Here is a 27,809-nt window from a genome sequence, read left to right on the forward strand (position 1 = left end):
CCGGGGACTCGATGGGGTGGAGCGCAGCCGCGGCCCCAGGGCCGGTACTGGTCCGTTACTGGTCCCAGTTGGTACTGGTCCCGTACTGGTCCTGCAGGAGCGGCTAGGGGTGCCGGTACTGGTCCAGTACTGGTCCCAGCTGGTACTGGGCCGGTACTGGTCCCGCAGGAGCGGCTAGGGGTGCCGGTACTGGTCCCGTACTGGTCCCAGTTGGTACTGGTCCAGTACTGGTCCCGCAGGAGCGGCTAGGGGTGCCGGTACTGGTCCAGTGCTGGTCCCAGCTGGTACTGGTCCGGTACTGGTCCTCTAGATCCACCTACGGGGTGCCGGTACTGGTCCCAGTATGGGGTACTGGGCCGGTACTGGTCCAGCAGGAGCAGCTAGGGGGGCCGGTACTGGTCTGTTACTGGTCCCAGTTGGTACTGGTCCAGTACTGGTCCTGCAGGAGCAGCTAGGGGTGCCGGTACTGGTCCCGTACTGGTCCCAGTTGGTACTGGTCCAGTAGAAGCAGCTGTGGGGTGGCTATAGGGTGCCGGTACTGGTCCCGTACTGGTCCCAGTTGGTACTGGTCCAGTACTGGTCCCGCAGGAGCGGCTAGGGGTGCCGGTACTGGTCCCGGTCCAGTACTGGTCCCGCAGGAGCGGCTAGGGGTGCCGGTACTGGTCCCGTACTGGTCCCAGCGGTACTGGTCCAGTACTGGTCCTGCAGGAGCAGCTAGGGGTGCCGGTACTGGTCCGGTACTGGTCCTCTAGATCCAGCTACAGCATGCCGGCACTGGTCCCAGTATGGGGTACTGGTCCAGTACTGGTCTGGTAGAAGCGGCTATAGGGTGCCAGTGCTGGTCCCAGCTGGTACTGGTCCAGTACTGGTCCTCTATATCCAGCTACGGGGTGCCGGTACTGGTCCCAGTATGGGGTACTGGGCCGGTACTGGTCCTGCAGGAGCAGCTAGGGGTGCCGGTACTGGTCCAGTACTGGTCCCAGTTGGTACTGGTCCGGTACTGGTCCTGCAGGAGCAGCTAGGGGTGCCGGTACTGGTCCCGTACTGGTCCCAGTTGGTACTGGTCCGGTACTGGTCCTGCAGGAGCGGCTAGGGGTGCCGGTACTGGTCCAGTACTGGTCCCAGTTGGTACTGGTCCGGTACTGGTCCTGCAGGAGCAGCTAGGGGTGCCGGTACTGGTCCAGTACTGGTCCCAGTTGGTACTGGTCCGGTACTGGTCCTGCAGGAGCAGCTAGGGGTGCCGGTACTGGTCCCGTACTGGTCCCAGTTGGTACTGGTCCAGTACTGGTCCAGTAGAAGCAGCTGTGGGGTGGCTATAGGGTGCCGGTACTGGTCCCGTACTGGTCCCAGCTGGTACTGGTCCAGTACTGGTCCTGCAGGAGCGGCTAGGGGTGCCGGTACTGGTCCAGTACTGGTCCCAGTTGGTACTGGTCCGGTACTGGTCCTGCAGGAGCAGCTAGGGGTGCCGGTACTGGTCCCGTACTGGTCCCAGTTGGTACTGGTCCGGTACTGGTCCTGCAGGAGCGGCTAGGGCGGCCGGTACTGGTCCAGTGCTGGTCCCAGCTGGTACTGGTCTGGTACTGGTCCTCTAGATCCAGCTACAGCATGCCGGTACTGGTCCCAGTATGGGGTACTGGGCCGGTACTGGTCCTGCAGGAGCGGCTATAGGGGGCCGGTACTGGTCCCATACTGGTCCCAGTTGGTACTGGTCCAGTACTGGTCCGGTAGAAGCAGCTGTGGGGTGGCTATAGGGTGCCGGTACTGGTCTGTTACTGGTCCCAGTTGGTACTGGTCCCGTACTGGTCCTGCAGGAGTGGCTATAGGGGGCCGGTACTGGTCCAGTGCTGGTCCCAGCTGGTACTGGGCCGGTACTGGTCCCGCAGGAGCGGCTAGGGGTGCCGGTACTGGTCCAGTACTGGTCCCAGCTGGTACTGGTCCAGTACTGGTCCCAGCTGATACTGGTCTGGTACTGGTCCTCTAGATCCAGCTACGGGGTGCCGGTACTGGTCCCAGTATGGGGTACTGGTCCAGTACTGGTCCTGCAGGAGCGGCTATAGGGGGCCGGTACTGGTCCAGTACTGGTCCCAGCTGGTACTGGGCCGGTACTGGTCCCGCAGGAGCGGCTAGGGCGGCCGGTACTGGTCCCGTACTGGTCCCAGCTGGTACTGGTCCAGTACTGGTCCTGCAGGAGCAGCTATAGGGTGCCGGTACTGGTCCAGTGCTGGTCCCAGTTGGTACTGGTCCGGTACTGGTCCCGTACTGGTCCCAGTATGGGGTACTGGTCCAGTACTGGCCTGGTAGAAGCGGCTATAGGGTGCCAGTGCTGGTCCCAGTTGGTACTGGTCCAGTACTGGTCCTGCAGGAGCGGCTAGGGGTGCCGGTACTGGTCCAGTGCTGGTCCCAGCTGGTACTGGGCCGGTACTGGTCCTCTAGATCCACCTACGGGGTGCCGGTACTGGTCCCAGTATGGGGTACTGGGCCAGTACTGGTCCAGCAGGAGCGGCTATAGGGTGCCAGTACTGGTCCAGCAGGAGCAGCTAGGGGTGCCGGTACTGGTCCAGTACTGGTCCCAGCTGGTACTGGGCCGGTACTGGTCCTGCAGGAGCGGCTATAGGGTGCCGGTACTGGTCCAGTGCTGGTCCCAGTTGGTACTGGTCCGGTACTGGTCCAGTGCTGGTCCCAGTTGGTACTGGTCCGGTACTGGTCCAGTGCTGGTCCCAGTTGGTACTGGTCCGGTACTGGTCCCGTACTGGTCCCAGTATGGGGTACTGGTCCAGCAGGAGCGGCTAGGGAGGCCGGTACTGGTCCCAGCTGGTACTGGGCCGGTACTGGTCCTGCAGGAGTGGCTATAGGGTGCCGGTACTGGTCCAGTGCTGGTCCCAGCTGGTACTGGTCTGGTACTGGTCCTGCAGGAGCGGCTGGGGGGCCAGTACTGGTCCAGTGCTGGTCCCAGCTGGTACTGGGCCGGTACTGGTCCTGCAGGAGCGGCTATAGGGGGCCGGTACTGGTCTGTTACTGGTCCCAGTTGGTACTTATCCAGTACTGGTCCAGCAGGAGCGGCTAGGGCGGCCGGTACTGGTCCAGTGCTGGTCCCAGCTGGTACTGGTCTGGTACTGGCCCTCTAGATCCAGCTACAGCATGCCAGTACTGGTCCCAGTATGGGGTACTGGTCCAGTACTGGTCCTGCAGGAGTGGCTAGGGGGGCTGGTACTGGTCTGTTACTGGTCCCAGTTGGTACTGGTCCCGTACTGGTCCTGCAGGAGCGGCTAGGGGGGCCGGTACTGGGCCGGTACTGGTCCCAGTTGGTACTGGTGTGGTACTGGTCCTGCAGACGCAGCTGTGGGTGGCTGGTACTGGCCCAGTATGGGTTAACTGGGGGGGTCCGGTATCCGTACTGGTCCGGTACTGGTACGTACTGGTCCCGCAGGAGCAGCTGTGGGGGTGCCGTTACTGGTCCCAGTAGGGGGGCAACTGGTGGGAGGGCCGGTACTGGCCCAACCAGGGCGGCTGTGGGGTGCGGTGCTGGTCCCGTACTGGGCCATACTGGTCCGTACTGGTCCATACTGGTCCGTACTGGTCCGGTAGAAGCAGCTCTGGGGCTACAGGTGGGAATTCCTGTGTGTATGGGGGAATTTGCACCAAAATTGGGGGGGTTTGCCCCAAAAACGGTGGTTTTTTGCCTCCAAATGGGGGGGGTGGGGGGTGTCTTTGCGCCCGTTTGCCCCCAAACGGTGATTTTTTTGGCAGCAAAAATGTTGGGGGGTTTGGGGGGGGGTGTGTCTTCGCTCGAAAACGGTGGATTCTACCCCAAACGGGGGGTGTTTGCCCAAAAACGGTGATTTTTTTTGTTCGCTCTCGAATTGGGGGGGGGGGGGGGGGGCGTGTTTCGTTTCTCAGAAATGGTGATTTTTCGCTTTTAAATTTGGGGCGTTGGGGGGGGGGCACGTGTGTTTCTTTTCCCCCCAAAATGGCGATTTTTCGCTCTCGAATTGGGGGGGGGGGCGTGTTTCGTTTCTCAGAAATGGTGATTTTTCGCTTTTAAATTTGGGGCGTTGGGGGGGGGGCACGTGTGTTTCTTTTCGCTCCCAAAAATGGCGATTTTTTTCGCTCTCGAATGGGGGGGGGGGGAGGGGGCTGCTTTACCCCCAAACCGGTGATTTCTGCCCCCGAACTGAAGCGGGGGGGGGGGTGTTTTTGTCCTTTTTTGCCCCAAAACTGGCCATTCCCCCCCCCCCCAAAAAAAAAAAAAAACAAACCAAAAAAACCAACCAATTCCCCTTTGCCCCCCGCCGCCTCTTTCCCCAAAACCTGCGGATTTCCCCTCGAAACGTGTGGTTTTTTTCCCCCCCCCCCCCAAAAAAAATAACCCGACAGAAGGTTCCCGAGCCCCCGACCTCTTCCCGCTGGTCGCCTGCGGCTCCTCCTCGGCCACCCAGACCCTCTACTCGGTGGCCTGCGCGGCCTTGGGCTTCGTCCCCGCCGACGTCGCCTTCGACTGGAGCGATTCCGGCAACCGGAGCGTCGCCGCCGGGGCTTGGGTGGCCTACCCCACCGTGCCCGTAGCCCGCCGCTACGCCGCCGCTAGCCACCTGAGCCTGCCGCTAGCCCAGGGCAAGAGCCAACAGCCCTTTTATTGCCGGGTGCGGCACTCGACGGGAGAACGCGTGGCCAAGGTCGTCAATCCCGGTGAGTGGAGGGGACGCCGTGGGAAGGGGCGGGGCGGGGGGGGCCCTTCCCTGCATCCCGGCGCATCCCAGTGCTTCCCAGGACGGCCGCGTCCTTCCCTGAGCTTCATCCCAGTATGGCCGCGTCCTTCCCAGTATGGCCGCGTCCTTCCCAGTATGGCCGCATCCTTCCCTGAGCTTCATCCCAGTATGGCCGCGTCCTTCCCTGAGCTTCATCCCAGTATGGCCGCGTCCTTCCCTGAGCTTCATCCCAGTATGGCCGCGTCCTTCCCAGTATGGCCGCGTCCTTCCCTGAGCTTCATCCCAGTATGGCCGCGTCCTTCCCAGTATGGCCGCGTCCTTCCCTGAGCTTCATCCCAGTATGGCCGCGTCCTTCCCAGGGCCGCGTCCTTCCCTGAGCTTCATCCCAGTGCCGCATCCCAGTGCTGCATCCCAGCACCCAGAGCATCCTTCCCAGTGCCGCATCCCAGTGCGGCCGCATCCTTCCCAGTGCCGCATCCCGGTGCCGCATCCTTCCCTGAGCTTCATCCCAGTACGGCCGCATCCTTCCCAGCACCCGGAGCATCCTTCCCAGTGCGGCCGCATCCATCCCGGCTCCGCATCCCAGTGCCGCTGCGTCATTCCCAGTGCGGCCGCGTCATTCCCAGCTCCGCATCCCAGTGCGGCCGCCTCATTCCCGGCGCTTCATCCCAGCGCCGCTGCCGTCCTTCCCGGTGCCGCATCCCAGCTCCGCGTCCCGCTCCGGCCGCATCCTCCCCCTTCCCTTCCCCCCCCCCCTCCCTCCCTCCTGCGCCATCCCGGTGGGTGTGTCCCCCCCTGACCCATCCCCCACCGTTCCCGCCCCAGATCCCGTCGACGTGGTCCCCGTCGTCACCCTCCGCCCGCCTTCCCGCGAGGAGTTCGAGGGTCCCTACCGCAATTCCAGCCTCCTCTGCCAATTCCGGGGTCCCCGTCGGCCGGAAACCCCTTTCCGCTGGTTGAAAAACGGGATCCCCCTTCAAGAAGGGATCACCACCGAAAACCCGGTGACCGACGGGCGAGGGGCTTACGTCGCCAACAGCTGGGCCATCGTCACCGAAGCCCAGTGGGACGCCGGCACCATCTACACTTGCCAAGTGGCCGGGGAGTTGAGGAACACCAGTAAAGCGCTGGAATGCGGCTGTAAGTCATACTGGGGGGGGGGGATGGGACGTAATTTTGGGGGGCGACCAACCCCGGGGTGGCGGGGACGTCATTTTGGAGGGCGACCACCCCGCCACCATCAACCCCGAGGTGGCGGGGACGTCATTTTGGGGGGCAACCAACCCCAGGGTGGCGGGGACGTAATTTTGGAGGGCGACCACCCCGCCACCATCAACCCTGGGGTGGCGGGGACGTAATTTTGGAGGGCGACCACCCCGCCACCATCAACCCCGAGGTGGCGGGGACGTCATTTTGGAGGGCGACCAACCCCAGAGTGGCGGGGACATCATTTTGGGGGGCGACCACCCCGCCACCATCAACCCCGAGGTAGTGGGGACGTAATTTTGGAGGGTGACCAACCCCAGGGTGGCAGGGACGTAATTTCGGAGGGCGACCACCCCACCACCCTTGACCCCGGGGTGGCGGGGATGTCATTTTGGGGGGCGACCACCCCGCCACCATCAACCCCGGGGTGGCGGGGACGTCATTTTGGAGGGCGACCATCAACTCCGACCTTCTCCTAGATGGCCGGCCGGATGGGGGTGAGGATATCGCCGTCCGCGTCATTCCCCCCTCCTTCGCCGACATCTTCAAGGACAAAGTAGCCAAACTGACCTGCAAGGTGGCCAACTTGCCCAGCGTGGAAGGTTTGGTCATCTCCTGGTGGAAAGAAAACGGGGAGAAGCTGGAAACCAAGACGGGGCCTCAGGTCCTCCAACCCAACGGGCTCTTCGGGGTGGAAGGGGTGGCCACCGTCTGCGCCGACGAGTGGGACAAGGGGGACGTCTACACCTGCAAGGTCACCCACCCCGAGCTCCTCTTCCCCGCCGAGGTCAAGCTGCAGAAGACCAGCGGTAGGTCCTTTTTTGGGGGAAAACAGGGCGGGGGAAAGGGGTGCAACGGCATCGCTTTTTTTTTTCTTTTTTTTTATGAAATCTGGGGGGAAATGGGTGAAATCGCGTCACATTTTTTTCCGAAATCTGGGGAGAAATGGGTGCAATGCACGATTTCTTTTGCCCAATCGAGAGAAATTGACCCAATTCCCCCCTTTCTTTCGCAAAATTGAGAGAAAGGGACCCAATTCCCCCATTTCTCTTGCCTAAATCCAAGGAAAATGATTCAATTCCCCCATTTCCTTCGCTAAATCGAGAGAAATTGACCCAATTCCCCCATTTCTTTCGCAAAATCGAGGGGAAAGGGACCCAATTCCCCCATTTCTCTTGCAAAAATCGAGAGAAATTGACCCAATTCCCCCATTTCTCTTGCCTAAATCGAGAGAAATTGACCCAATTCCCCCATTTCTCTTGCCAAAATCAAGGAAAATGATGCGACCGCACCTTTTTTGGGGCTAAATCTGAGGAAATTCACCCAATTCCCCCATTTATTTTGCCTAAATCCAAGGAAAACGATGTGATCGCACCTTTTTTGGGGGCTAAATCTGAGGAAATTGACCCAATTCCCCCATTTCTCTTGCCTAAATCAAGGAAAACGATGTGACCGCACCTTTTTTGGGGCCAAATCTGAGGAAAAATGATGCGATTCCCCCCTTTCTTTTGCAAAATTGAGCAGAAAGGGACCCAATTCCCCCATTTCTTTTGCCTAAATCAAGGAAAATGATTCAATTCCCCCATTTCTTTCGCTAAATCGAGAGAAATTGACCCAATTCCCCCATTTCTTTCGCAAAATCGAGGGGAAATTGACCCAATTCCCCCATTTCTTTCGCAAAATTGAGAGAAAGGGACCCAATTCCCCCATTTCTCTTGCAAAAATCGAGAGAAATTGACCCAATTCCCCCATTTCTCTTGCCTAAATCAAGGAAAACGATGCGATCGCACCTTTTTTTGGGGCTAAATCTGAGGAAATTCACCCAATTCCCCCATTTATTTTGCCTAAATCAAGGAAAACGATGCGATTGCACCTTTTTTGGGGCTAAATCTGAGGACGTTGACCCAATTCCCCCATTTCTCTTGCCTAAATCCAAGGAAAACGATGCGATCGCACCTTTTTTTGGGGCTAAATCTGAGGAAATTCACCCAATCCCCCCATTTCTCTTGCCTAAATCAAGGAAAACGATGTGACCGCACCTTTTTTGGGGCCAAATCTGAGGAAATTCACCCAATTCCCCCATTTATTTTGCCTAAATCCAAGGAAAACGATGCGACCGCACCTTTTTTGGGGACAAATCTGAGGAAAAATGATGCGATTCCCCCCTTTCTTTTGCAAAATTGAGCGGAAAGGGACCCAATTCCCCCATTTCTTTTGCCTAAATCAAGGAAAATGATTCAATTCCCCCTTTTCTTTCGCTAAATCGAGAGAAATTGACCCAATTCCCCCATTTCTTTCGCAAAATCGAGGGGAAATTGACCCAATTCCCCCATTTCTTTCGCAAAATTGAGAGAAAGGGACCCAATTCCCCCATTTCTCTTGCAAAAATCGAGAGAAATTGACCCAATTCCCCCATTTCTCTTGCCTAAATCAAGGAAAACGATGCGATCGCACCTTTTTTTGGGCTAAATCTGAGGAAATTGACCCAATTCCCCTATTTCTCTTGCCTAAATCCAAGGAAAACGATGCGATCGCACCTTTTTTGGGGGCTAAATCTGAGGAAATTCACCCAATTCCCCCATTTATTTTGCCTAAATCAAGGAAAACGATGCGACCGCACCTTTTTTGGGGCTAAATCTGAGGACATTGACCCAATTCCCCCATTTCTCTTGCCTAAATCAAGGAAAACGATGCGATCGCACCTTTTTTGGGGCTAAATCTGAGGAAATTGACCCAATTCCCCCATTTCTCTTGCCTAAATCCAAGGAAAACGATGCGATCGCACCTTTTTTTGGGGCTAAATCTGAGGAAATTCACCCAATCCCCCCATTTCTCTTGCCTAAATCAAGGAAAACGATGCGACCGCACCTTTTTTTGGGGTTAAATCTGAGGAAATTCACCCAATTCCCCCATTTATTTTGCCTAAATCAAGGAAAACGATGCAATCGCACCTTTTTTTGGGGCTAAATCTGAGGAAATTCACCCAATTCCCCCATTTATTTTGCCTAAATCAAGGAAAACGATGCGATTGCACCTTTTTTGGGGCCAAATCTGAGGAAAAATGATGCGATTCCCCCCTTTCTTTCGCAAAATCGAGAGGAAAGGGACCCAATTCCCCCATTTCTCTTGCCTAAATCAAGGAAAACGATGCGATCGCACCTTTTTTGGGGCCAAATCTGAGGAAATTCACCCAATTCCCCCATTTCCCTTGCCTAAATCCAAGGAAAACGATTCAATTCCCCCATTTCTTTCGCAAAAATCGAGAGAAAGGGACCCAATCCCCCCATTTCTTTTGCCTAAATGAAGGAAAACGATGCGACCGCACCTTTTTTTGGGGCCAAATCTGAGGGGAAAAATGATGCGATTCCCCCCTTTCTTTGGCAAAATCGAGCGGAAAGGGACCCGATTCCCCCCCCCCGTTTCTTTTTGCCCAAATCCGCGGGGAAAACCCGTGCGATTTCCCCTTTCCCTCGGGAACGCCGCCGTAACCCTTCCCCCCCCCCCTTTCCAGGCCGCGACGGCAGAGCCCCCTCCATCTACGTCTTCCCCCCGCCCGCCGACCAGCTCTCCATGCACGAAAGCGCCACCGTCACCTGCTTGGTGAAGGGTTTCAACCCTCCGGATCTCTTCGTCCGTTGGCTCCGGAACGGCGAACCCCTGCCGGCCGCCGACTCCGTCACCATGCCCCCGGCCGTCGAATCCCAGGCCCCCCTCGCCTACTTCACCTACAGCTCCTTGACGGTCAGCGGGGAGGACTGGGCGGCCGGCAACGTCTTCACTTGCCTGGTGGGCCACGAGCAGATCCCCCTCCAGGTGGCCCAGAAGTCGGTGGACAAAGCTTCGGGTAAACCCACCTCCGTCAACGTCTCCCTGGTGCTCTCCGACGCCGCCAGCGCCTGCTACTAAAAAAAAAACCCCCTTTTCCTCCCCTTCTGGGGGTTCGTTTTCTGGATTTCTGGACCTAAAACCCCTCCCCTCCCCATCCCCCCCCCAAAACAAGAAAAAAAAGGCAATAAAAATCAAGTTTTTCTGAACAAACGAGAACAAAGAGAAAGGGGCCGCCGAGCGCCGCCGCCGCCGCCGCCCCGGTTTTTTTTTTTTTCCTCCTTTTTTTCGGTCGTTGCGTTGAGTGGGGGGAGGGGGGAAACGTTGCGTTGCGGCGCCTTCCCGCAGCTCTGTTTTTTACGGGGGTAAAACAAAACAAACCCAAAAAAGCCAAAAAAACAAAAAAAAAAGGGAGGGGGGGAAGGGGGGCGGAGGGGGCCGGGATTTTGAGAGGTGGGGGAAGGGAAGGGAAGGGACACGCTTCCCGGCGGCGGGAGGTTGCGGCGGCCGCCTCTCGCTGCCGGCCGGAGCGACGTCTTGCTGCGTCTTCCCGCCAGCCGTATCCTTCCGGAAGCTTCTCCCCTCTTGCTCCATCCCTTTGGAAGCGCCTTTCTCTTCCTGCATCTTCCTTCTTGGCGCTTCCCCCTTGGAAGCATCTCCCTTTTGCCGCGTCCTTCTGGAAGCATCTCCCTCTTGCTCCATCCCTTTGGAAGCATCTTCCTTCTTGCCGCGTCCTTCTGGAACCATCTCCCTCTTGCTCCATCCCTTTGGAAGCGTCTTCCTCTTCCTGCGTCTCCCTCTTGCTCCATCCCTTTGGAAGCGTCTCCCTCTTGCTCCATCCCTTTGGAAGCGTCTTCCTCTTCCTCTTCCTGTGTCTCCCTCTTGCTCCATCCCTTTGGAAGCGTCTCCCTCTTGCTCCATCCCTTTGGAAGCGTCTCCCTCTTCCTCTTCCTGCATCTCCCTCTTGCTCCATCCCTTTGGAAGCGTCTCCCTCTTGCTCCATCCCTTTGGAAGCGTCTCTCTCTTCCTCTTCCTACATCTCCCTCTTGCTCCATCCCTTTGGAAGCGTCTCCCTCTTCCTCTTCCTACATCTCCCTCTTGCTCCATCCCTTTGGAAGCGTCTCCCTCTTCCTCTTCCTACATCTCCCTCTTGCTCCATCCCTTTGGAAGCGTCTCCCTCTTGCAGCATCCTTCTGGAACCATCTTCCTCTTCCTGCATCTCCCTTCTTGCCGCATCTCCCTTTGGAAGCATCTCCCTCTTGCTCCATCCCTTTGGAAGCGCCTTCCTCTTCCTGCATCTCCCTCTTGCCGTATCCCCTTGGAAGCTTCTCCCTCTTGCTCCATCCCTTTGGAAGCACCTTCTTTCTTGCTGCATCCTCTTGGAAGCATCTCCTTGCTGCATGGTCGGTCCTTCTCTGCCACATCCTTCTGGAAGCGTCTCCCTCTTGCCGCATCTCCCTTTGGAAGCGTCTCCCTCTTGCCGCATCTCCCTTTGGAAGCGTCTCCCTCTTGCCGCATCTCCCTTTGGAAGCGTCTCCCTCTTGCCGCATCTCCCTTTGGAAGCGTCTCCCTCTTGCCGCATCTCCCTTTGGAAGCGTCTCCCTCTTGCCGCATCTCCCTTTGGAAGCGTCTCCCTCTTGCCGCATCTCCCTTTGGAAGCATCTTCCTTCTTGCCGCATCCTCTTCTTGCCGCATCCTTCTGGAGCCATCTCCCTCTTCCTGCATCTCCCTCTTGCTCCATCCCCCTTGGAAGCGTCTCCCTCTTGCCGCATCCTCTTGGAAGCGTCTCCCTCTTGCTCCATCCCCCTTGGAAGCGTCTCCCTCTTGCTCCATCCCTTTGGAAGCGCCTTCCTCTTCCTCCGTCTCCCTCTTGCTCCATCCCTTTGGAAGCGTCTCCCTCTTGCCGCATCCTCTTGGAAGCATCTCCCTCTTGCTCTATCTCCCTCGGAAGCATCTCCCTCTTGCCGCATCCTTCTGGAAGCGCCTTCCTCCTGCTCCATCCCTTCGGAAGCGCCTTCCTCTTCCTCCCTCTCCCTCTTGCTCCATCCCTTCGGAAGCGTCTCCCTTCTTGCTGCATCTCCCTCTTGCTCCATCCCTTCGGAAGCGTCTCCCTCTTGCCGCGTCCTCTTGGAATCATCTTCCTTCTTGCTGCGTCTCCCTCTTGCCGCATCCTTCCGGAAGCTTGTTCCTCTTCCTGCATCTCCCTCTTGCTCCATCCCTTTGGAAGCGTCTCCCTCTTGCTCTTCCTCCCTTCGGAAGCGTCTCCCTCTTCCTCTTCCTCCCTCTCCCTCTTGCTCCATCCCTTCGGAAGCGTCTCCCTTCTTGCCGCATCCCCCTCAGATGCGCCATCCCCCTTTGCCCCCCGCAGCAGCCGCTCCCCTTTCCCACCCACACCCCCAAAACCCCCCCAAATTTGCAAAAACAGCCTCTCGCCCCCTTTTTTTGGGGGGGGGGGGGAGCAGGGAAAATAAAGGGGAAATCCGCCCTCCCCCCTCCATGGGTGAACCCGCCACGATTTTGGGTCAAAAAGGGCTTTTTTTTTCTTAGGGGTGGAAGGTGAGGTAATGGGGGGGGCTGCCTGCGATAGGGCCGCCCCCCCTACATTTTGGGGTAGAAAGCCCGAGTTTCGGGGCCCAAACCCCCGATTTTGGGGCCCAAACCCCCGATTTTGGGGTAGAAACTCCAGATTTTGCGGTGGAACCCCCCCATTTTGCGGTGCCCGCTCCAGATTTTGGGATACGGACCCCAGGTTTTGGGGTAAAACTCCCGGGTTTTTGGGCTACAAACTCCAGGTTTTGGGGGGAAATCCCCTGGATTTCGGGGCTCGAGCTCCACCCTTTGGGGTGCGCATCCCCCCCCCCCGTCTGGCCTTACAAAGTCGAGATGTTGGGGTCCGTACTCCAAATTTTGGGCTTAAAACCCCCCCGATTTGGTGGTAGCGCCCCCCCCCCCTTTCCCCAGATTTTGGGTTACAAACTCCAGATTTTTGGGGCTGCGAACCTCAGATTCGGGGGGGGGGGGGGGGGGCGTACGACCCCTTCGATTTCGGGCGAAAACCGCCAGATTTTAGGGGCGCCGGTACCCTGACACCCCCCCCCCACTTTTTCCAAGCAGCTCCCACCCGCCCCCCCCCTAAAAAAAAAACCCCTCCCTTCCCAGCCTTGTGCTTAGCCAAAACCGCCCTAAATCGCCCCAAAAACGGGTGTCCCTTTGCGCCCCGGGGTGCTGCGCCCCAGGGTGCCCCCCCTTGGCCGGATGACGGCGTTAACCCTCCCTCTTTTTTTTGTGTGTCCCCCCCCCCAAAAAAAAAAAAAGCCTTCCTCGACGGCTTCACGGAGGTGGAGGAGATGGACCTCAACAACCTCTGGGCGACGGCCTCGACCTTCATCGTCCTCTTCATCCTCAGCCTCTTCTACAGCGCCACCGTCACCTTGATCAAGGTACGGCACGCCCCCCCCTTCCCCCCCCCCCCAAATTCCTATTTTCCTCCCCCAAAATCCCTATACCCCCCTCCCAAAATCCCTATTTCTCTTCGTCCCCCAAAATCGCCATTTTTTCGTCCCCCAAAATCGCCATTTTTTCGTCCCCCAAAAATCCCTATTTCCCCCCCCAAAATCCTTACTTACCCCCCCAAAAATCACTATTTACCCCCCAAAACACCCCTATCCCCCCTCCCCGCAAAATCCCTATTTTCTCCTCCCCAAATCCCTATTTTTTTCCCCTCCGTTTTCAGTAAGTCCCCGGTTTTTTTCCCCCCAATCCTTCCCCCAAATCCCTATTTTTTTCCTCCGTTTTCAATAAGTCCCCATTTTTCCCTCCCCAAATCCCTATTTTTCCCTCCCCAAGTCCCTATTTTTCCCTCCGTTTTCAGTAAGTCCCCATTTTCCCCCCAATCCTTCCCCCAAATCCCTATTTTTTTCCTCTGTTTTCAATAAGTCCCTATTTTTCGCTCCCCAAATCCCTATTTTTTCCTCCGTTTTCAATAAGTCCCCATTTTTCCCCCATCCTTCCTTCAAATCCCTATTTTTTTCCTCCGTTTTCAATAAGTCCCTATTTTTCCCTCCCCAAATCCCTATTTTTCCCTCCCCAAATCCCTATTTTTTCCTCCATTTTCAATAAGTCCCCATTTTTCCCCCAATCCTTCCCCCAAATCCCTATTTTTTTCCTCCGTTTTCAATAAGTCCCTATTTTTCCCTCCCCAAATCCCTATTTTTTCCTCCATTTTCAATAAGTCCCCATTTTTCCCCCAAATTCCTATTTTTCCCTCCCCAAATCCCTATTTTTTTCCTCCATTTTCATTAAGTCCCCGTTTTTCCCCCCAATCCCACCCCAAAATCCCTATTTTTTTCTTCCCCAAATCCCTATTTTTTTTCCTCAGTTTTCAATAAATCCCCGTTTTTCCCCCCAATCCCACCCCAAAATCCCTATTTTTTCCTCCCCAAATCCCTATTTTTTCCCTCCGTTTTCAATAAGTCCCCGTTTTTTCCCCCCAATCCTTGCAAAAAATCACCATTTTTCCCCTATCCTTGGAAAAAAACAACCCTATTTTTTTCCACCGTATCCTTCCAAAACGTCCCTTTTTTCCCTCATTCCCGCAAAAAAAAAAAATCCCCCTTTCCCCCCCGGTCTTGAAAATATCCTTATTTTTCCCCAAATTCCTTGCAATAAATCTCTATTTCCCCCCCCCCCCGCATCTTTCCCAACAATCCCTATTCCCCCCACCCCCACCCTTGCGAAAAATCCCGATTTCACCCCAATTTTTCCAAACTCCCCGTTTCCTCCCTCCCATTTTTTTCGCTAAAATCCCTCATTTCCCCCCCCTTTCCAAAAAATCCCTCATTTCCCCCCCCCTTTCCAAAAAATCCCTCATTTCCCCCCCCCTTTCCAAAAAATCCCTCATTTTCCCCCCCCCGCTTCCTTCCAAAAAAAATTCCCTATTTTTCCCTCCCGTCTTTGCGCAAAAAAAAAAAATCGCAATTTCCCTCCCCCCTTATTTTTACTGAAACCCCACGTTTTCCCCCCCTCCCCCCGGCCCCCCCCATTACCCAAATAACTAATTAATTCCCCCTTTTCCCCCCCCAAAAAAAACCCCCCAAAAAACAGGTGAAATAACCCAGCTCCCGACGACGTTCCCGGAAAACGCCGCCTCAACCCCGGAAAAGGCCGAAAATTTCGGGATTCTTCAACACCCCCCCCCCCCCCCCAACCCCCCCCCCCCCCACCGCACCTTGTATTTCCCTCCTCCCCCCCCTTTGTAAATATTTCTCCATCCTGAAAAGAAAAATAATAAAATTTTCCCATTTTTACACATTTTTTTAATTTCTTTTTTAATTTTTTTTTTTTTTGGCACGTGATTTTCTCCCGTTTCGCAACCCCCCCCTGGAGTAGGGGGGGGGGGAGGGGGGGGGGGAAGATTTTTGGGGGTGCGTTTGGGTTGACGGCGGGTCGGGGACCCACTTTTTTTTGGGGGGGGGGGGTGGGGGGGGAGGTGTGGGGAGCCACGTGCTCCCAGGAGATGTTTTTTTGGGGGGGTTCCATGCTCCCAGGACGTGTTTTTTTTTTGGGGGGGGGGGGCTGCGATGGGGTGGGTGCTCCAAGGAGACGTTTTTTGGGGGGGGGGGCCACACGCTACTAGGACTTGTTTTTGGGGGGGGGAGGGTCTACGATGGCTTGGTCGCTCCAAGGAGATAGTTTTGGTGGGGCCACTTGCTTCCAGGAGATGTTTTTGGGGGGGCCACGTGACACCAGAAGTCGTTTTGGGGGGGCTGCGATGGGGTGGGTGCTCCAAGGAGATGTTTTTTGGGGGGGCCACACGCTTCTAGGACTTGTTTTTTTGGGGGGGAGGGTCTACGATGGCTTGGTCGCTCCGAGGAGATGGTTTTGGTGGGGCCGCTTGCTTCCAGGAGATGTTTTTGGGGGGGCCACGTGACACCAGAAGTCATTCTGGGGGGGCTGCGATGGGGTGGGTGCTCCAAGGAGATGTTTTTTGGGGGGGCCACACGCTTCTAGATGTTTTGGGGGGTCCACGATGGCTTGGTCGCTCCGAGGAGATGGTTTTGGTGGGGCCACTTGGTTCCAGGAGATGTTTTGGGGGGGGGCACGTGACACCAGAAGTCGTTTTGGGGGGGCTGCGATGGGGTGGGTGCTCCAAGGAGATGTTTTTTGGGGGGGGGGGCCTCACGCTTCTAGATGTTTTGGGGGGGTCCACGATGGCTTGGGTGCTCCGAGGAGATGGTTTTGGTGGGGCCACTTGGTTCCAGGAGATGTTTTTGGGGGGGCTGCGTGACACCAGAAGTCGTTCTGGGGGGGCTGCGATGGGGTGGGTGCTCCAAGGAGATGTTTTTTGGGGGGGGGGGGGCCTCACGCTTCTAGATGTTTTTGGGGGGGGGGGGGGTCCACGATGGCTTGGTCGCTCCGAGGAGATGGTTTTGGTGGGGCCACTTGCTTCCAGGAGATGCTTTGGGGGGGGCCACGTGACACCAGAAGTCGTTTTGGGGGGGCTGCGATGGGGTGGGTGCTCCAAGGAGATGTTTTTTGGGGGGGCCACACGCTTCTAGATGTTTTGGGGGGGTCCACGATGGCTTGGGTGCTGCAAGGAGATGTTTTGGGTGGACCGAGGTGGGTCGGTTGCTCCGAGGAGATGTTTTTGGGGGTGGCACATGACTCTAGGACAACTCTGGGGGGCGGGGAGGGGGGGTTGTCCGCCCCCCCCGACCCTCACCTCCCCTTTCTCTCCCCTTCCCCCACCCCCCCCCCCCCCCCCCCCCCCCCAGCAGAAAGAGAAGCAGCTGCCGAGAGTCCTCCCAACATCTTCTGGGTGGCTCCTTGTTGCCTGGAGCCCATCACCGACGCCCTCTTCATCTGCTTGGCCGCCAACGTCTTCCTCGACGACCTCACCATCGACTGGGAGCCGCGGGTGGCCACCCCCCCCGTGGACTTCCCCAGCACCCGCTTGCCCACCGGCAAATACATCACTGGCAGAGTCCTCAAAGTCACCCAGGGTGGCCCCACCCCGGAGTGCCACGTGCAGCACAAGGCTTCCAACGTCAACGTCAGGAAGCCCTGGCCCAAGGATGGTAAGAGATGGTTTGGGGGTGGGTGGTGGGGGGGGTGACATCATGGTGGCCACCCACCCCCCCGTCCCTCTTTGCAGTCTGCGCCCCGGCGCAGCAACCGGCGCCGCAACCGCCGCTGGTGGCCCTGGTGGAACCCCAGTGCGACGACGGCGGCGGCGACGACGACGACGACGAACTGGAGCTCCTCTGCATCTTCTGGAGCTCCGAGGTGGAGAAGGTCAAGGCGACGTGGCTGCTGAACGGGCAGGAGATGCACCTTCCCACCGCCAAGAAGGTGGAGCATGGGAGAAGTGGGTTGAAGGTCAAGCGGGACAGTTGGGACAAAGGGGACGTCTACACCTGCCAGGTGACCCAACCGCTGGGAGGAGCCGTGGTGATGCGCAACACCAGCAAGTGCCTGGGTAAGGGTGGGGTGGGGTGGGGAGGGGTGGATGGATGAGGAGATGGATGGAGAGAAGGTTGGTTGAAGTCTACCGGGATGGATGGGTTGTGGGATGGATGGAGAGAAGGTTGATGGAAGTCTACGGAGAGGGAGGTCTGGAGGGAGGGATGGAGAGAAGGTTGGTTGAGGTCTACGGAGATGGTGGGATGGACGGAGAGAAGGTCGGGTGAGGTCCACGGACACAGGGGGATGGAGAAGGAGGTTGGTTGAGGTCTACAGAGGTGGTGGGATGGATGGAGAGAAGGTTGGATGAAGTCTACGGAGATGGTGGGATGGATGGATGGAGAGAAGGTCGGTTGAGGTCTACAGAGATGGTGGGATGGATGGCTGGTGGGATGGATGGAGAGATGGTTGGTTGAAGTCTACGGAGGTGGGTGGGATGGATGGATGGGTGGATGAGGAGATGCGAGACTGGATGGATGGATGGATGGAGGGACATCGGACATGATGGATGGATGGACGGACGGATGGATGGAGACCCACCGGATGATGGCTGGATGAGGAGCTATGAGACCGGATGGATGGATGGGCACTCCCCAGACGTGATGCGTGGATGGCCACCACTAGCTATGACCTAAAGTGGACCTTCTCACCTTCTCTGTCCCCCCCAGTCTGCTCCGCCACCTCCCTCCCGCCCCAGCTCTACATCACCCAACCCTCCTACGCCGACCTTCTGACCGGCCCCACCGAGGCCTCCTGCCTTCTCCTGGGTTGGCACCTCCAAGGTGCCACCTTGTCCTTCAACGGGAACCGCCTGGGGACGACGACCCTCATCAGCCACCGCAACGGCACCCAGAGTCTTCTCTTCACCCGCCACGTCTCCCTGAGGCAGTGGCTGGACGGCGGCCAGCTGCACTGTGAAGCCACCGTCCCCTGTCACAGCCAGATCACCCAGGAGCTCCCCATGGGTCCTGAAGGTGAGTGGGGGCCATATGGGGCTGTACTGGGCTATATGGGGTCAACGGGGCCCCACAGGCTGGCCCAAGCTCCTATGGGGTCAAGAGGGCCCTATAGGTTGGCCCAAGCCCCTCTGGGGTCAACAGGGCCCTATAGGTTGGCCCAAGCCCCTATGGGGTCAGCAGGGCCCTATAGGTTGGCCCAAGCCCCTATGGGGTCAGCAGGGCCCTATAGGTTGGCCCAGGCCCATATGGGGTCAGCAAGGCCCTATAGGGTTGCCCAGGGCCCTATGGGCTCGGTGGGACCCATATGGGGTCAGTAGGGCCCTACAACCTTGCCCAGGCCCCTGTGGGGTCAAGAAAGCCCTATAGGGTTGCCCAGGGCTATAGGGGACCCCACTCGGGCCTCAACCCCACCCACCCCCTCCCACCCCAGGCAACCTCCGGAAGGAACCGAAGGCCACGGTGACCCGTGTCCCACCCGGGGACAGCGGCGGGGGGCTCCTCCTCTGCTCCGTCACCGGTTTCGCCCCCCGTGACATCATCATCCAATGGGAGGGGGGCTGGGACCTCCAGGCCCGCACCGAAATGGGGCCCATCACGGGCCAGGAGGTCTTCTCCAGCGTCAGCATCCTCCACTTGGAGAAGGGGGAGGAAGGGAAGGGCTACGTGTGCGTGGTGCAACATCCCGTCCTGGAGAAACCTCTGCACGCCACCGAAAACACCAGTAAGGACCATTTCGGGGGGCAGGGGGGGGTGGAGGAGGTGGTGGGGCGGAGGTGCTCGCCGTGGAACCCCTCCACGATGCACGACTTGGGGGGGGTTGGCATGATTTTGGGGTCCTGCTCTTGCCCTCCGTGGGTCGGCATCTCCCAGGGGTTGAGGTCCACCTTCTCCAGCCCATCCCCACCATGATTTCTTCTTGGGGGGCAGCAAGAACCCCCCCCATGATGGTGGTTTGGGGTCCTGCTCTTGCCCTCCGTGGGTCGGCATCTCCCAGGGGTTGAGGTCCACCTTTCCCAGCCCATCCCCACCATGATTTCTTCTTGGGGGGCAGCAAGAACCCCCCCCATGATGCTGGTTTGGGGTCCTGCTCTTGCCCTCCGTGGGTCGGCATCTGCCGGGGGTTGAGGTCCACCTTCCCCAGCCCATCCCCACCATGATTTCTTCTTGGGGGGCAGCAAGAACCCCCCCCATGATGCTGGTTTGGGGTCCTGCTCTTGCCCTCCGTGGGTCGGCATCTGCCGGGGGTTGAGGTCCACCTTCCCCAGCCCATCCCCACCATGATTTCTTCTTGGGGGGCAGCAAGAACCCCCCCCATGATGGTGGTTTGGGGTCCTGCTCTTGCCCTCCGTGGGTTGGCATCTCCCAGGGGTTGAGGTCCACCTTCCCCAGCCCACCCCCAAGCCCCCCCACGGCCATCCTCTGCTCCTTCACCCCCCTCATCACCCCACCCCACACCCCACACCCCCCCACAACCTCTTTTGCAGGTTCCCCCACGGCGTCCCCCACACCCGAGACGCAGCAGAAGTCCTCATCCCCCCGCGGTGAGCTCCACGCTTTGGCTTTCCCCTCCCCACCTACTTCGGGGGGGGTCGGGAGAAAGGGGGACCCACCTTGTCATTCCCCCCTCCCCCCTCAACCTCCTTGCACCCCCCCCCACCCCGTTTTCAGTTTGCCCCAGGTCTCCACCCTCCTCCCTTCAACCCCCGTCTTTCCACGAGCTCTTCCTACGCCGGGCGGCCAACTTGACCTGCTCCACCACCTTGGCCAACGCCACCATGGGTTGGACGGCGGCCGGGCGGCCGGCGGACCCCCAAGCGGTGAAGACGCAAACCGGGGGGGCCACGGGGACGCGGAGCTGGCTGCGGGTCAGCCTGAAGGATTGGATCGAGACGGGCAACTTCTCCTGCCGGGTGCGGGGCGGCGCGGAGGAGACGCAGCTGGAGCTCAGCCGGAGGACGGGTGAGGAACCGGGTCGGGGTTGTGTGTGTGTGTGTGGGGGGGGGGGGGGGGGTTTCTACGCGTGGGGCCAGCGGTGCGAGGAGGGGAGAAGAAAACAAAAAAAAAAAAAACAAACAAAAAAAAAAGGCAAAAAAAAAAAAAAAAGACGCTCTTTAACGTGGCAAAAAAAAACCAACCCCAAAAGCTTGGCGATGAGGCAAAAACGAGACGCCCCCCCGCGGCGAAAGAGGGGCTGGAACGCGGCAGAAAAGCGTGGCCAGGTGGGCGAAAAAGGAAAAAAAAAAAGCCTGGGATCCGGCCACAAAAAAAAAAAAAAAAGGAAAAAAAAAAAAGCCATCGCGATGCCGCAAAAATCATTGGAATGCCGCAAAACCCCCTCGTGATGCCACGAAACCCCCTCGTGATGCCACGAAACCCCCTCGTAATGCCACAAAAATCCTTGCAATGCCACAAAACCTCCTCGTAATGCCACGAAAACCCCCTGTAATGCCTCAAACTTGCCTCGTAATGCCACAAATCACCCTCCTAATGCCACAGAAACCCCTCGTGATGCCGCAAAAACCCCTCGTGATGCCGCAAAAACCCCTCGTGATGCCACAAAAATCCTCTCATTATGCCACAAAACCTCCTCGTAATGCCACAAAACCCCTCGTAATGCCACAAAACCCCTCGTAATGCCACAAAACCCCTCGTAATGCCACAAAACTCCTCTTAATGCCATGAAAATCCTCTTGTGATGCCACAAAACCCCTCGTGATGCCACAAAACCCCTCGTGATGCCACGAAAATCCCCTTGTGATGCCACAAAACCCCCTCGTGATGCCACAAAACCCCCTCGTGATGCCACAAAACCCCCTCGTGATGCCACAAATCCCCTCGTGATGCCACAAATCCCCTCGTGATGCCACAAAACCCCCTCGTGATGCCACAAAACCTCCTCGTAATGCCACGAAAACCCCCTGTAATGCCTCAAACTTGCCTCGTAATGCCACGAAAACCCCTCGTAATGCCTCAAGACCCCTTTAAATGCCACGAAACCTCCTCGTGATGCCACGAAACCTCCTCGTGATGCCACAAAAACCCCTTGTGATGCCTCAAACTTGCCTCCTAATGCCACAAAAAGCCCTGGTAATGCCACAAAACCCCCTTGTAGTGCCACAAGACCCCTTGTAATGGCACGAAAACCCCTCGTAATGCCACAAATCACCCTCGTAATGCCACAAATCACCCTCGTAATGCCACAAATCACCCTCGTAATGCCACAAATCACCCTCGTAATGCCACGAAAACCCCTCGTAATGCCTCAAACTTGCCTCGTAATGCCTCAAACTTGCCTCGTAATGCCACAAAACACCCTCCTAATGCCACAAAAAGCCTTCGTAATGCCACAAAACCCCCTTGTAGTGCCACAAGACCCCTTGTAATGGCACGAAAACCCCTTGTAATGCCTCAAACGTGCCTCCTAATGCCACAAAACACCCTCCTAATGCCACAAGACCCCTTTAAATGCCACAAAACACCCTCCTAATGCCACAAGACCCCTTTAAATGCCACGAAACCCCCTCGTAATGCCACGAAACCCCCTCGTAATGCCACGAAACCCCCTCGTAATGCCACAAGACCCCCTCGTAATGCCACAAGACCCCCTCGTAATGCCACAAGACCCCTTTAAATGCCACAAAACACCCTCCTAATGCCACAAGACCCCTTTAAATGCCACAAAACACCCTCCTAATGCCACAAAAAACACTCATAATGCCACAAAAACCCCTCGTAATGCCACGAAAATCTCTTGTAATGCCACAAAACCCCCTCATAATGTCACAAAAACCCTCTCGTTATGCCACAGAAACCCCTCGTAATGCTGTGAAAACCCTTCATAATGCCACAAAAACCCCTCGTAATGCCATGAAAGCCCCTCGTACTGCCACAAGACCCCTTTAAATGCCACAAAAATCCCCTCGTAATGCCACAAGACCCCTCGTAATGCCACAAGACCCCTCGTAATGCCACGAAAAGCTGACAGAATGCCACGAAACCCCTCGTAATGCCACAGAAAACCTCTCGTGATGCCCCCAAAACCCTCGTAATGCCACAAAACCCCCTCGTAATGCCCCCCCCAAAAATCCCGGCGATGCCCCGAGGAGGCGGCAACGCGGCCAGAAGAATTTGGTAGCCCCCCCCCCCCAAAAAACGCTTTGCCCTCCGTCCCCCCGTGTCCCGCAGGTCCCTTGAAGCCACCCAGCGTCCACGTCCTGCCCTCGTCCCCCGCCGAGGCCTGCGCCGGCCGCGACTTCACCCTCTTCTGCCTGGTGAAGGACTTCTACCCGCCGGAGATCGCCGTCTGGTGGCGGCAGGGCCCTAACGAAGGGCCGGCTAACGAAGAGGCCGCTTGCGACCACCAAGCCCAGCGCTGCTCCCTGGTGGCCACCGTGGAGGTGCCGTGGGGCGAGTGGGTGGGGGGCACCTCTTACGCCTGCTTGGCCGCCCACATCTCCACCGGCGAGTTGGCGAAGAAGAGCGTCGACGCACAGGCCGGTAGGGTGGCAACTGAAGCCGGGGATGGGGGGGGGGGTCGTTAAGGTGGGGTTAATTAGAGCGGGCGGGGTTAATTAATGCCACCTCTGCCGCCTCCCCGCAGACCCCTGGGGTTGCGCCGGGCTGCCGGTGGTGCCCTGCGGTTTGGTGGGGGACGGCGATGACCTGGAGCCGGAGGAGGACAGCAGCGCCTGGACCACCATCCCCACCTTCGTGGTGCTCTTCCTCCTCCTCATCTTCTACAGCGGCTTCGTCACCTTCATCAAGGTAGCCCGGGGGTTGGGGTCGCCCGTTCTTGGGGTTGGGGTCGCCCGTTCTTGGGGTTGGGGTCGCCCGTTCTTGGGGTTGGGGTTGCCCGTTCTTGGGGTTGGGTTGCCCGTTCTTGGGTGGGGGGGAGTCTCCCGGTTTTGGGTTGCCCATTCTTGGGCTTGGGTTGCCCACTCTTGGGGTTAGGCTGCCCGGTTTTGGGTTGGGTTGCCCCTTCTAGGGTTTGGTTGCCTGGTTTTGGCTCGGGTTGCCCACTCTTGGGGTTAGGCTGGCCGGTTTTGGGTTGGGTTGCCCATTTTGGAGGTTGGGTTGCCCCTTCTTGGGTTGGCCTGCCCATTCTTGGGGTTGGGTTGCCCCTTCTAGGGTTTGGTTGGCCATTCTTGGGGTTGGGTTGCCCCTTCTAGGGTTTGGTTGCCCATTCTTGGGGTTGGGTTGCCCCTTCTTGGGTTGGCCTGCCCATTCTTGGGGTTGGGTTGCCCCTTCTAGGGTTTGGTTGCCCATTCTTGGGGTTGGGTTGCCCCTTCTAGGGTTTGGTTGCCCATTCTTGGGGTTGGGTTGCCCCTTCTAGGGTTTGGTTGCCCATTCTTGGGGTTGGGTTGCCCATTCTTGGGGTTGGGTTGCCCCTTCTAGGGTTGGGTTGCCCCTTCTAGGGTTGGGTTGCCCCTTCTTGGGGTTGGGTTGCCCATTCTTGGGGTTTGGTTGCCCATTCTTGGGGTTGGGTTGCCCCTTCTAGGGTTTGGTTGCCTGGTTTTGGGTTGGGTTGCCCCTTCTTGGGGTTGGGTTGCCCATCCTTGGGTTGGGTTGCCCATTCCTGGGTGGGGTCACCTGGTTTTGGGGTTGGGTTGCCCGTTTTTGGGGTTGGGTTGCCCATTCCTGGCTCCGGTTGCCCATTCCTGGCTCCGGTTGCCCACTCCTCCCCAATTTCCCCTCTCCCCGCTCCCCCCCCAGGTGAAATAACCCCCACCCCACCGGAGAAGGGCGGAAGAAGCTTCGGAAAACACCAAAAACGGGAGAAAACCACCCAAAAACCGGGCTCAACCCCCAACTTCAGTCACAAATTCCTCATTTCCGCGCGGCCGGGGCTGAAAATCGCCAATAAAACACCCGTTTTCCCTCATTTTCACCTCGTTTTATTTCATATTTATCCTGGGGAAAGAGGCTGGGTGTTTTGGGGTGAAAAACAGCCATTTTGGCTCATTTCTCATCTCGGTTTTTACCTTCCTCGTGGTTTTTCCTCATTTTCTCCTCTTTTTTTTTTTTTTTTTCTCTCTCCTGGGACAGAATTTGGGCATTTTGGGGCAAAAAATAGTCATTTTGGGCTCTTGTTTTCACTTTCCTTGTCTTTTTCCTCATTTTCGCCTTGTTTTTTCTTTTCCTCCTGGGAAAGAATCTGGGTGTTTTGGGGTGAAAAACAGCCATTTCGGATCTTTTTTTTATACTTTTCCCCGTTTTTCCTCACTTTCCCCTCATTCTTTTTCCGCCGGGACAGAATTCGGGCATTTTGGGTCAAAAAATAGTCGTTTTGGGCTCTTTTTTTTTACCTTCCTCATGTTTTTCCTCATTTTCCCCTCGTTTTTTTTCCTCCCGGAAAAGGTCCTGGGCATTTTGGGGTGAAAAACAGCCATTTTGGTTCATTTCTCAGCTCTGTTTTTACCCTCCTCATGTTTTTTCCTCATTTTCCCCACATTTTTTTTTCTCCTGGGACAGAATTTGGGCATTTTGGGGTGAAAAATAGCCATTTTGGGGTGAAAAATAGCCATTTTGGCCTCTTTTTTTACTTTCCTTGTGTTTTTCCTCATTTTCCCCTTGTGTGGTTTGTTTTTTTCCCCTGGGAAAAGATTGGGCATTTTGAGGTTAAAAACAAGCCATTTGGGGTCAATTCTTGTCTCTATTTTTACCTTCCTTTTGTTTTTCCTCATTTTCCCCTCATTTTTTTTTCCTGCCGGGAAACAATCTGGGCATTTTGGGGTGAAAAATAGCCATTTTGGCTCATTTCTCAGCTCTGTTTTTACCTTCCCCGTGTTTTTCCTCATTTTCCCCTTGGTTTTTTTTCCTCCCGGGAAAGAATCTGGGCATTTTGGGGTGGAAAACAGCCATTTCAGGCTCTTGTTTTCACTTTCCTTGTGTTTTTCCCCATTTTCCCCTCGTTTTTTCCCCCCCAGGACAGAATTTGGGCATTTTGGGGGCAGAAAACTGCCATTTTGGGACCTTTTTTTTTTTTTTTTTTACTTTCCTTGTGTTTTCCCTCATTTTCCCCTCGTTCTTTTTTCTCCCGGGAAAGCAGCCGGGCATTTTGGGGTGAAAACCAGCCATTTTGGGTCATTTCTTGTCTCTGTTTTTCCCTTCCTCCTGTTTTTCCTCATTTTCCCCTCTCTTTATTTTTTCCTGGGACAGAATTTGGGCATTTTGGGGTAGAAAAGAGCTATTTTGGGCCCCTTTTTTATTACCTTCCTTGTGTTTTTCCTCATTTTCTCCTTTTTTTTGTTTGTTTTTTTTTGTTTTTTTGTTTTTTTTTTTTTATTTCTTCCCTCCTGGGACAGAATTTGGGCATTTGGGGGCGAAAAACAGTCATTTCGGGCTGTTTATTTTCACTTTCCTCGTGTTTTTCCTCGTTTTCCCCCCATTTTCTCACGGGAAAGGAGCCCGGGCGTTTTTGGGGTGAAAAACCGCCATTCTGGGGGTCGTTTCTCGGCTCTATTTTTACCCTCCCCGTGTTTTTTTTCCCCCCCTCTCCCGGCGGTGGCTCCGGGGGCGATAAACAGGACACATCTGGTGTGTCCCCCCCCCGGCGTCCAGATGTTCGCGGTCGCGGTTCTGACCTTCGTCTCCTCCAAAAATGACTCAAACGGCCCCAAAAAAGGAAAAAAAAAAAAAAAAAAAGCCCCCGACCGAAAGGCGAGAGGAGAAACGAAACGCGATTTTTACGGTAAACAGAATTTTGAGGGTTTTGGAGGGGGGGGGGGGGGTCGAAAGATGAAAATTCGGGGCCTTCGGCACGTAGGCGCCGCGGGGAGGTGGAGGGGGGTTGGGGGGGGGAAATCGGGGCTAAAACGGGTGAAAACGGGTTAAAACCAGGGAGAAAATTTTTTGGCAGCTTGGCGGGAATCGGGGGGGGACACGTTCTTATGGGAAATGGGCTCATTTTTAGGGGAAAATGGGGTTTTTTTTGAAGCTTGATGGGAATTGGGGTGATGTACGGGTGGAAAATGGGCTCATTTCAAGGGAAAATGGGGGTTTTTTGAAGCTTGGTGGGAATTTGGGGTGACGTACCGATGGGAAATGGGTTGATTTCAAGGGAAAATGGGATTTTTTTGAAGCTTGATGGGAATTTGGAGTGATGTACAGGTGGAAAATGGGGTTATTTTAGGGGGAAATGGGTTTTTTTTGAAGGTTGATGGGAATTGGGGGTGATGTACAGGTGGAAAATGGGTTTGTTTCAAGGGAAAATAGGATTTTTTGTGGCTTAGTGGGAATTTGGGGGGATGTACTGATGGGAAACGGGCTCATTTCAAGGGAAAATGGGGTTTTTTTTGAAGGTTGGTGGGAATTGGGGGTGATGTACAGGTGGAAAATGGGTTTATTTCAAGGGAAAATGGGGTTTTTTTGAAGCTCGATGGGAATTGGGGGCGATGTACCGATGGGAAATAGGTTGATTTCAAGGGAAAATAGGATTTTGGGCGGCTTGGTGGGAATTTGGGGGGATGTACTGTTGGAAAAGGGCTCATTTCAAGGGAAAATGGGGTTTTTTTGAAGCTTGATGGGAAATGGGGCGATGTACCAATGGGAAATGGGTTGATTTCAAGGGAAAACAGGATTTTTTGTGGCTTGGTGGGAATTTGGGGGGATGTACTGATGGGAAACGGGCTCATTTCAAGGGAAAATGGGATTTTTTTTGAAGCTTGATGGGAAATGGGGCGATGTACCAATGGGAAATGGGTTGATTTCAAGGGAAAACAGGATTTTTTTGTGGCTTAGTGGGAATTTGGGGGGATGTACTGATGGGAAACGGGCTCATTTTTAGAGGAAAATGGGGTTTTTTTGAAGCTTGATGGGAAATGGGGCGATGTACCGATGGGAAATGGGTTGATTTCAAGGGAAAACAGGATTTTTGGGGGCTTGGTGGGAATTTGGGGGGATGTACTGATGGGAAACGGGCTCATTTCAAGGGAAAATGGGATTTTTTTTGAAGCTTGATGGGAAATGGGGCGATGTACCAATGGGAAATGGGTTGATTTCAAGGGAAAACAGGATTTTTTTGTGGCTTAGTGGGAATTTGGGGGGATGTACTGATGGGAAATGGGCTCATTTTTAGGGGAAAATGGGGTTTTTTTGAAGCTTGATGGGAAATGGGGCGATGTACCGATGGGAAATGGGTTGATTTCAAGGGAAAACAGGATTTTGGGGGGCTTGGTGGGAATTTGGGGTGATGTACTGATGGGAAACGGGCTCATTTCAAGGGAAAATGGGGGTTTGGGGGGCTTGGTGGGAATTGGGGGTGATGTACAGGTGGAAAACGGGTCGATTTCAAGGGAAAACAGGATTTTTTTTTGAAGCCTGATGGGAATTGGGGGCGACGAACCGATGGCGAACGGGTTGATTTCACGGGAAAAATAGGATTTTTTTTGGGGGGGGGGAGGGGGGGGGGCTTGATGGCAACCGGGGCGCGACACGCCGATGAAAATGGGCTGATTTCCGGGGATAAACGGTTGGGTTTTTGTTTGGTTTGCTTGTTTGTTTTCGGGTGGTTTTTTTTTTCGCCCGCCGCTGGAAACGGGCCGAGCTTCATTTATTTCCTCGAATCTTCCCCCACCCCCCCCAAAAAAAAAAAAAAAAGCCGCCCCAAAACCTCCTCGGGCTCCGCTCGGCCGTGGGGGGGAAGGGAGGGGAC

General features: G+C 56.1%; 2 gene segments (V, D, J or C); both read left to right on the forward strand.

Moving 5' to 3' along the window:
* Positions 1 to 9,950, forward strand: part of LOC141737036 (Ig mu chain C region-like) — a 35,700-nt gene extending 25,750 nt beyond the window's left edge. Inside the window, 4 exon segments of the C gene segment in view lie at positions 4,375 to 4,686; positions 5,532 to 5,846; positions 6,392 to 6,721; positions 9,424 to 9,950. Coding sequence covers positions 4,375 to 4,686; positions 5,532 to 5,846; positions 6,392 to 6,721; positions 9,424 to 9,818 — 1,352 coding nt within the window.
* Positions 9,951 to 16,137: 6,187 nt separating this feature from the next.
* On the forward strand, positions 16,138 to 24,037 carry LOC141737035 (immunoglobulin heavy constant delta-like). The segment is given in 10 exon segments: positions 16,138 to 16,168; positions 16,511 to 16,813; positions 16,891 to 17,214; positions 17,867 to 18,172; positions 18,588 to 18,878; positions 19,642 to 19,698; positions 19,826 to 20,116; positions 22,343 to 22,654; positions 22,758 to 22,921; positions 23,870 to 24,037. Coding segments are annotated over 10 exon segments (2,088 nt in total).
* The last annotated feature ends 3,772 nt before the right edge of the window (positions 24,038 to 27,809 follow it).

The sequence above is a fragment of the Larus michahellis genome, unplaced genomic scaffold (assembly GCF_964199755.1).
Source record: "Larus michahellis unplaced genomic scaffold, bLarMic1.1 SCAFFOLD_253, whole genome shotgun sequence".
NCBI lineage: Eukaryota > Metazoa > Chordata > Aves > Charadriiformes > Laridae > Larus > Larus michahellis.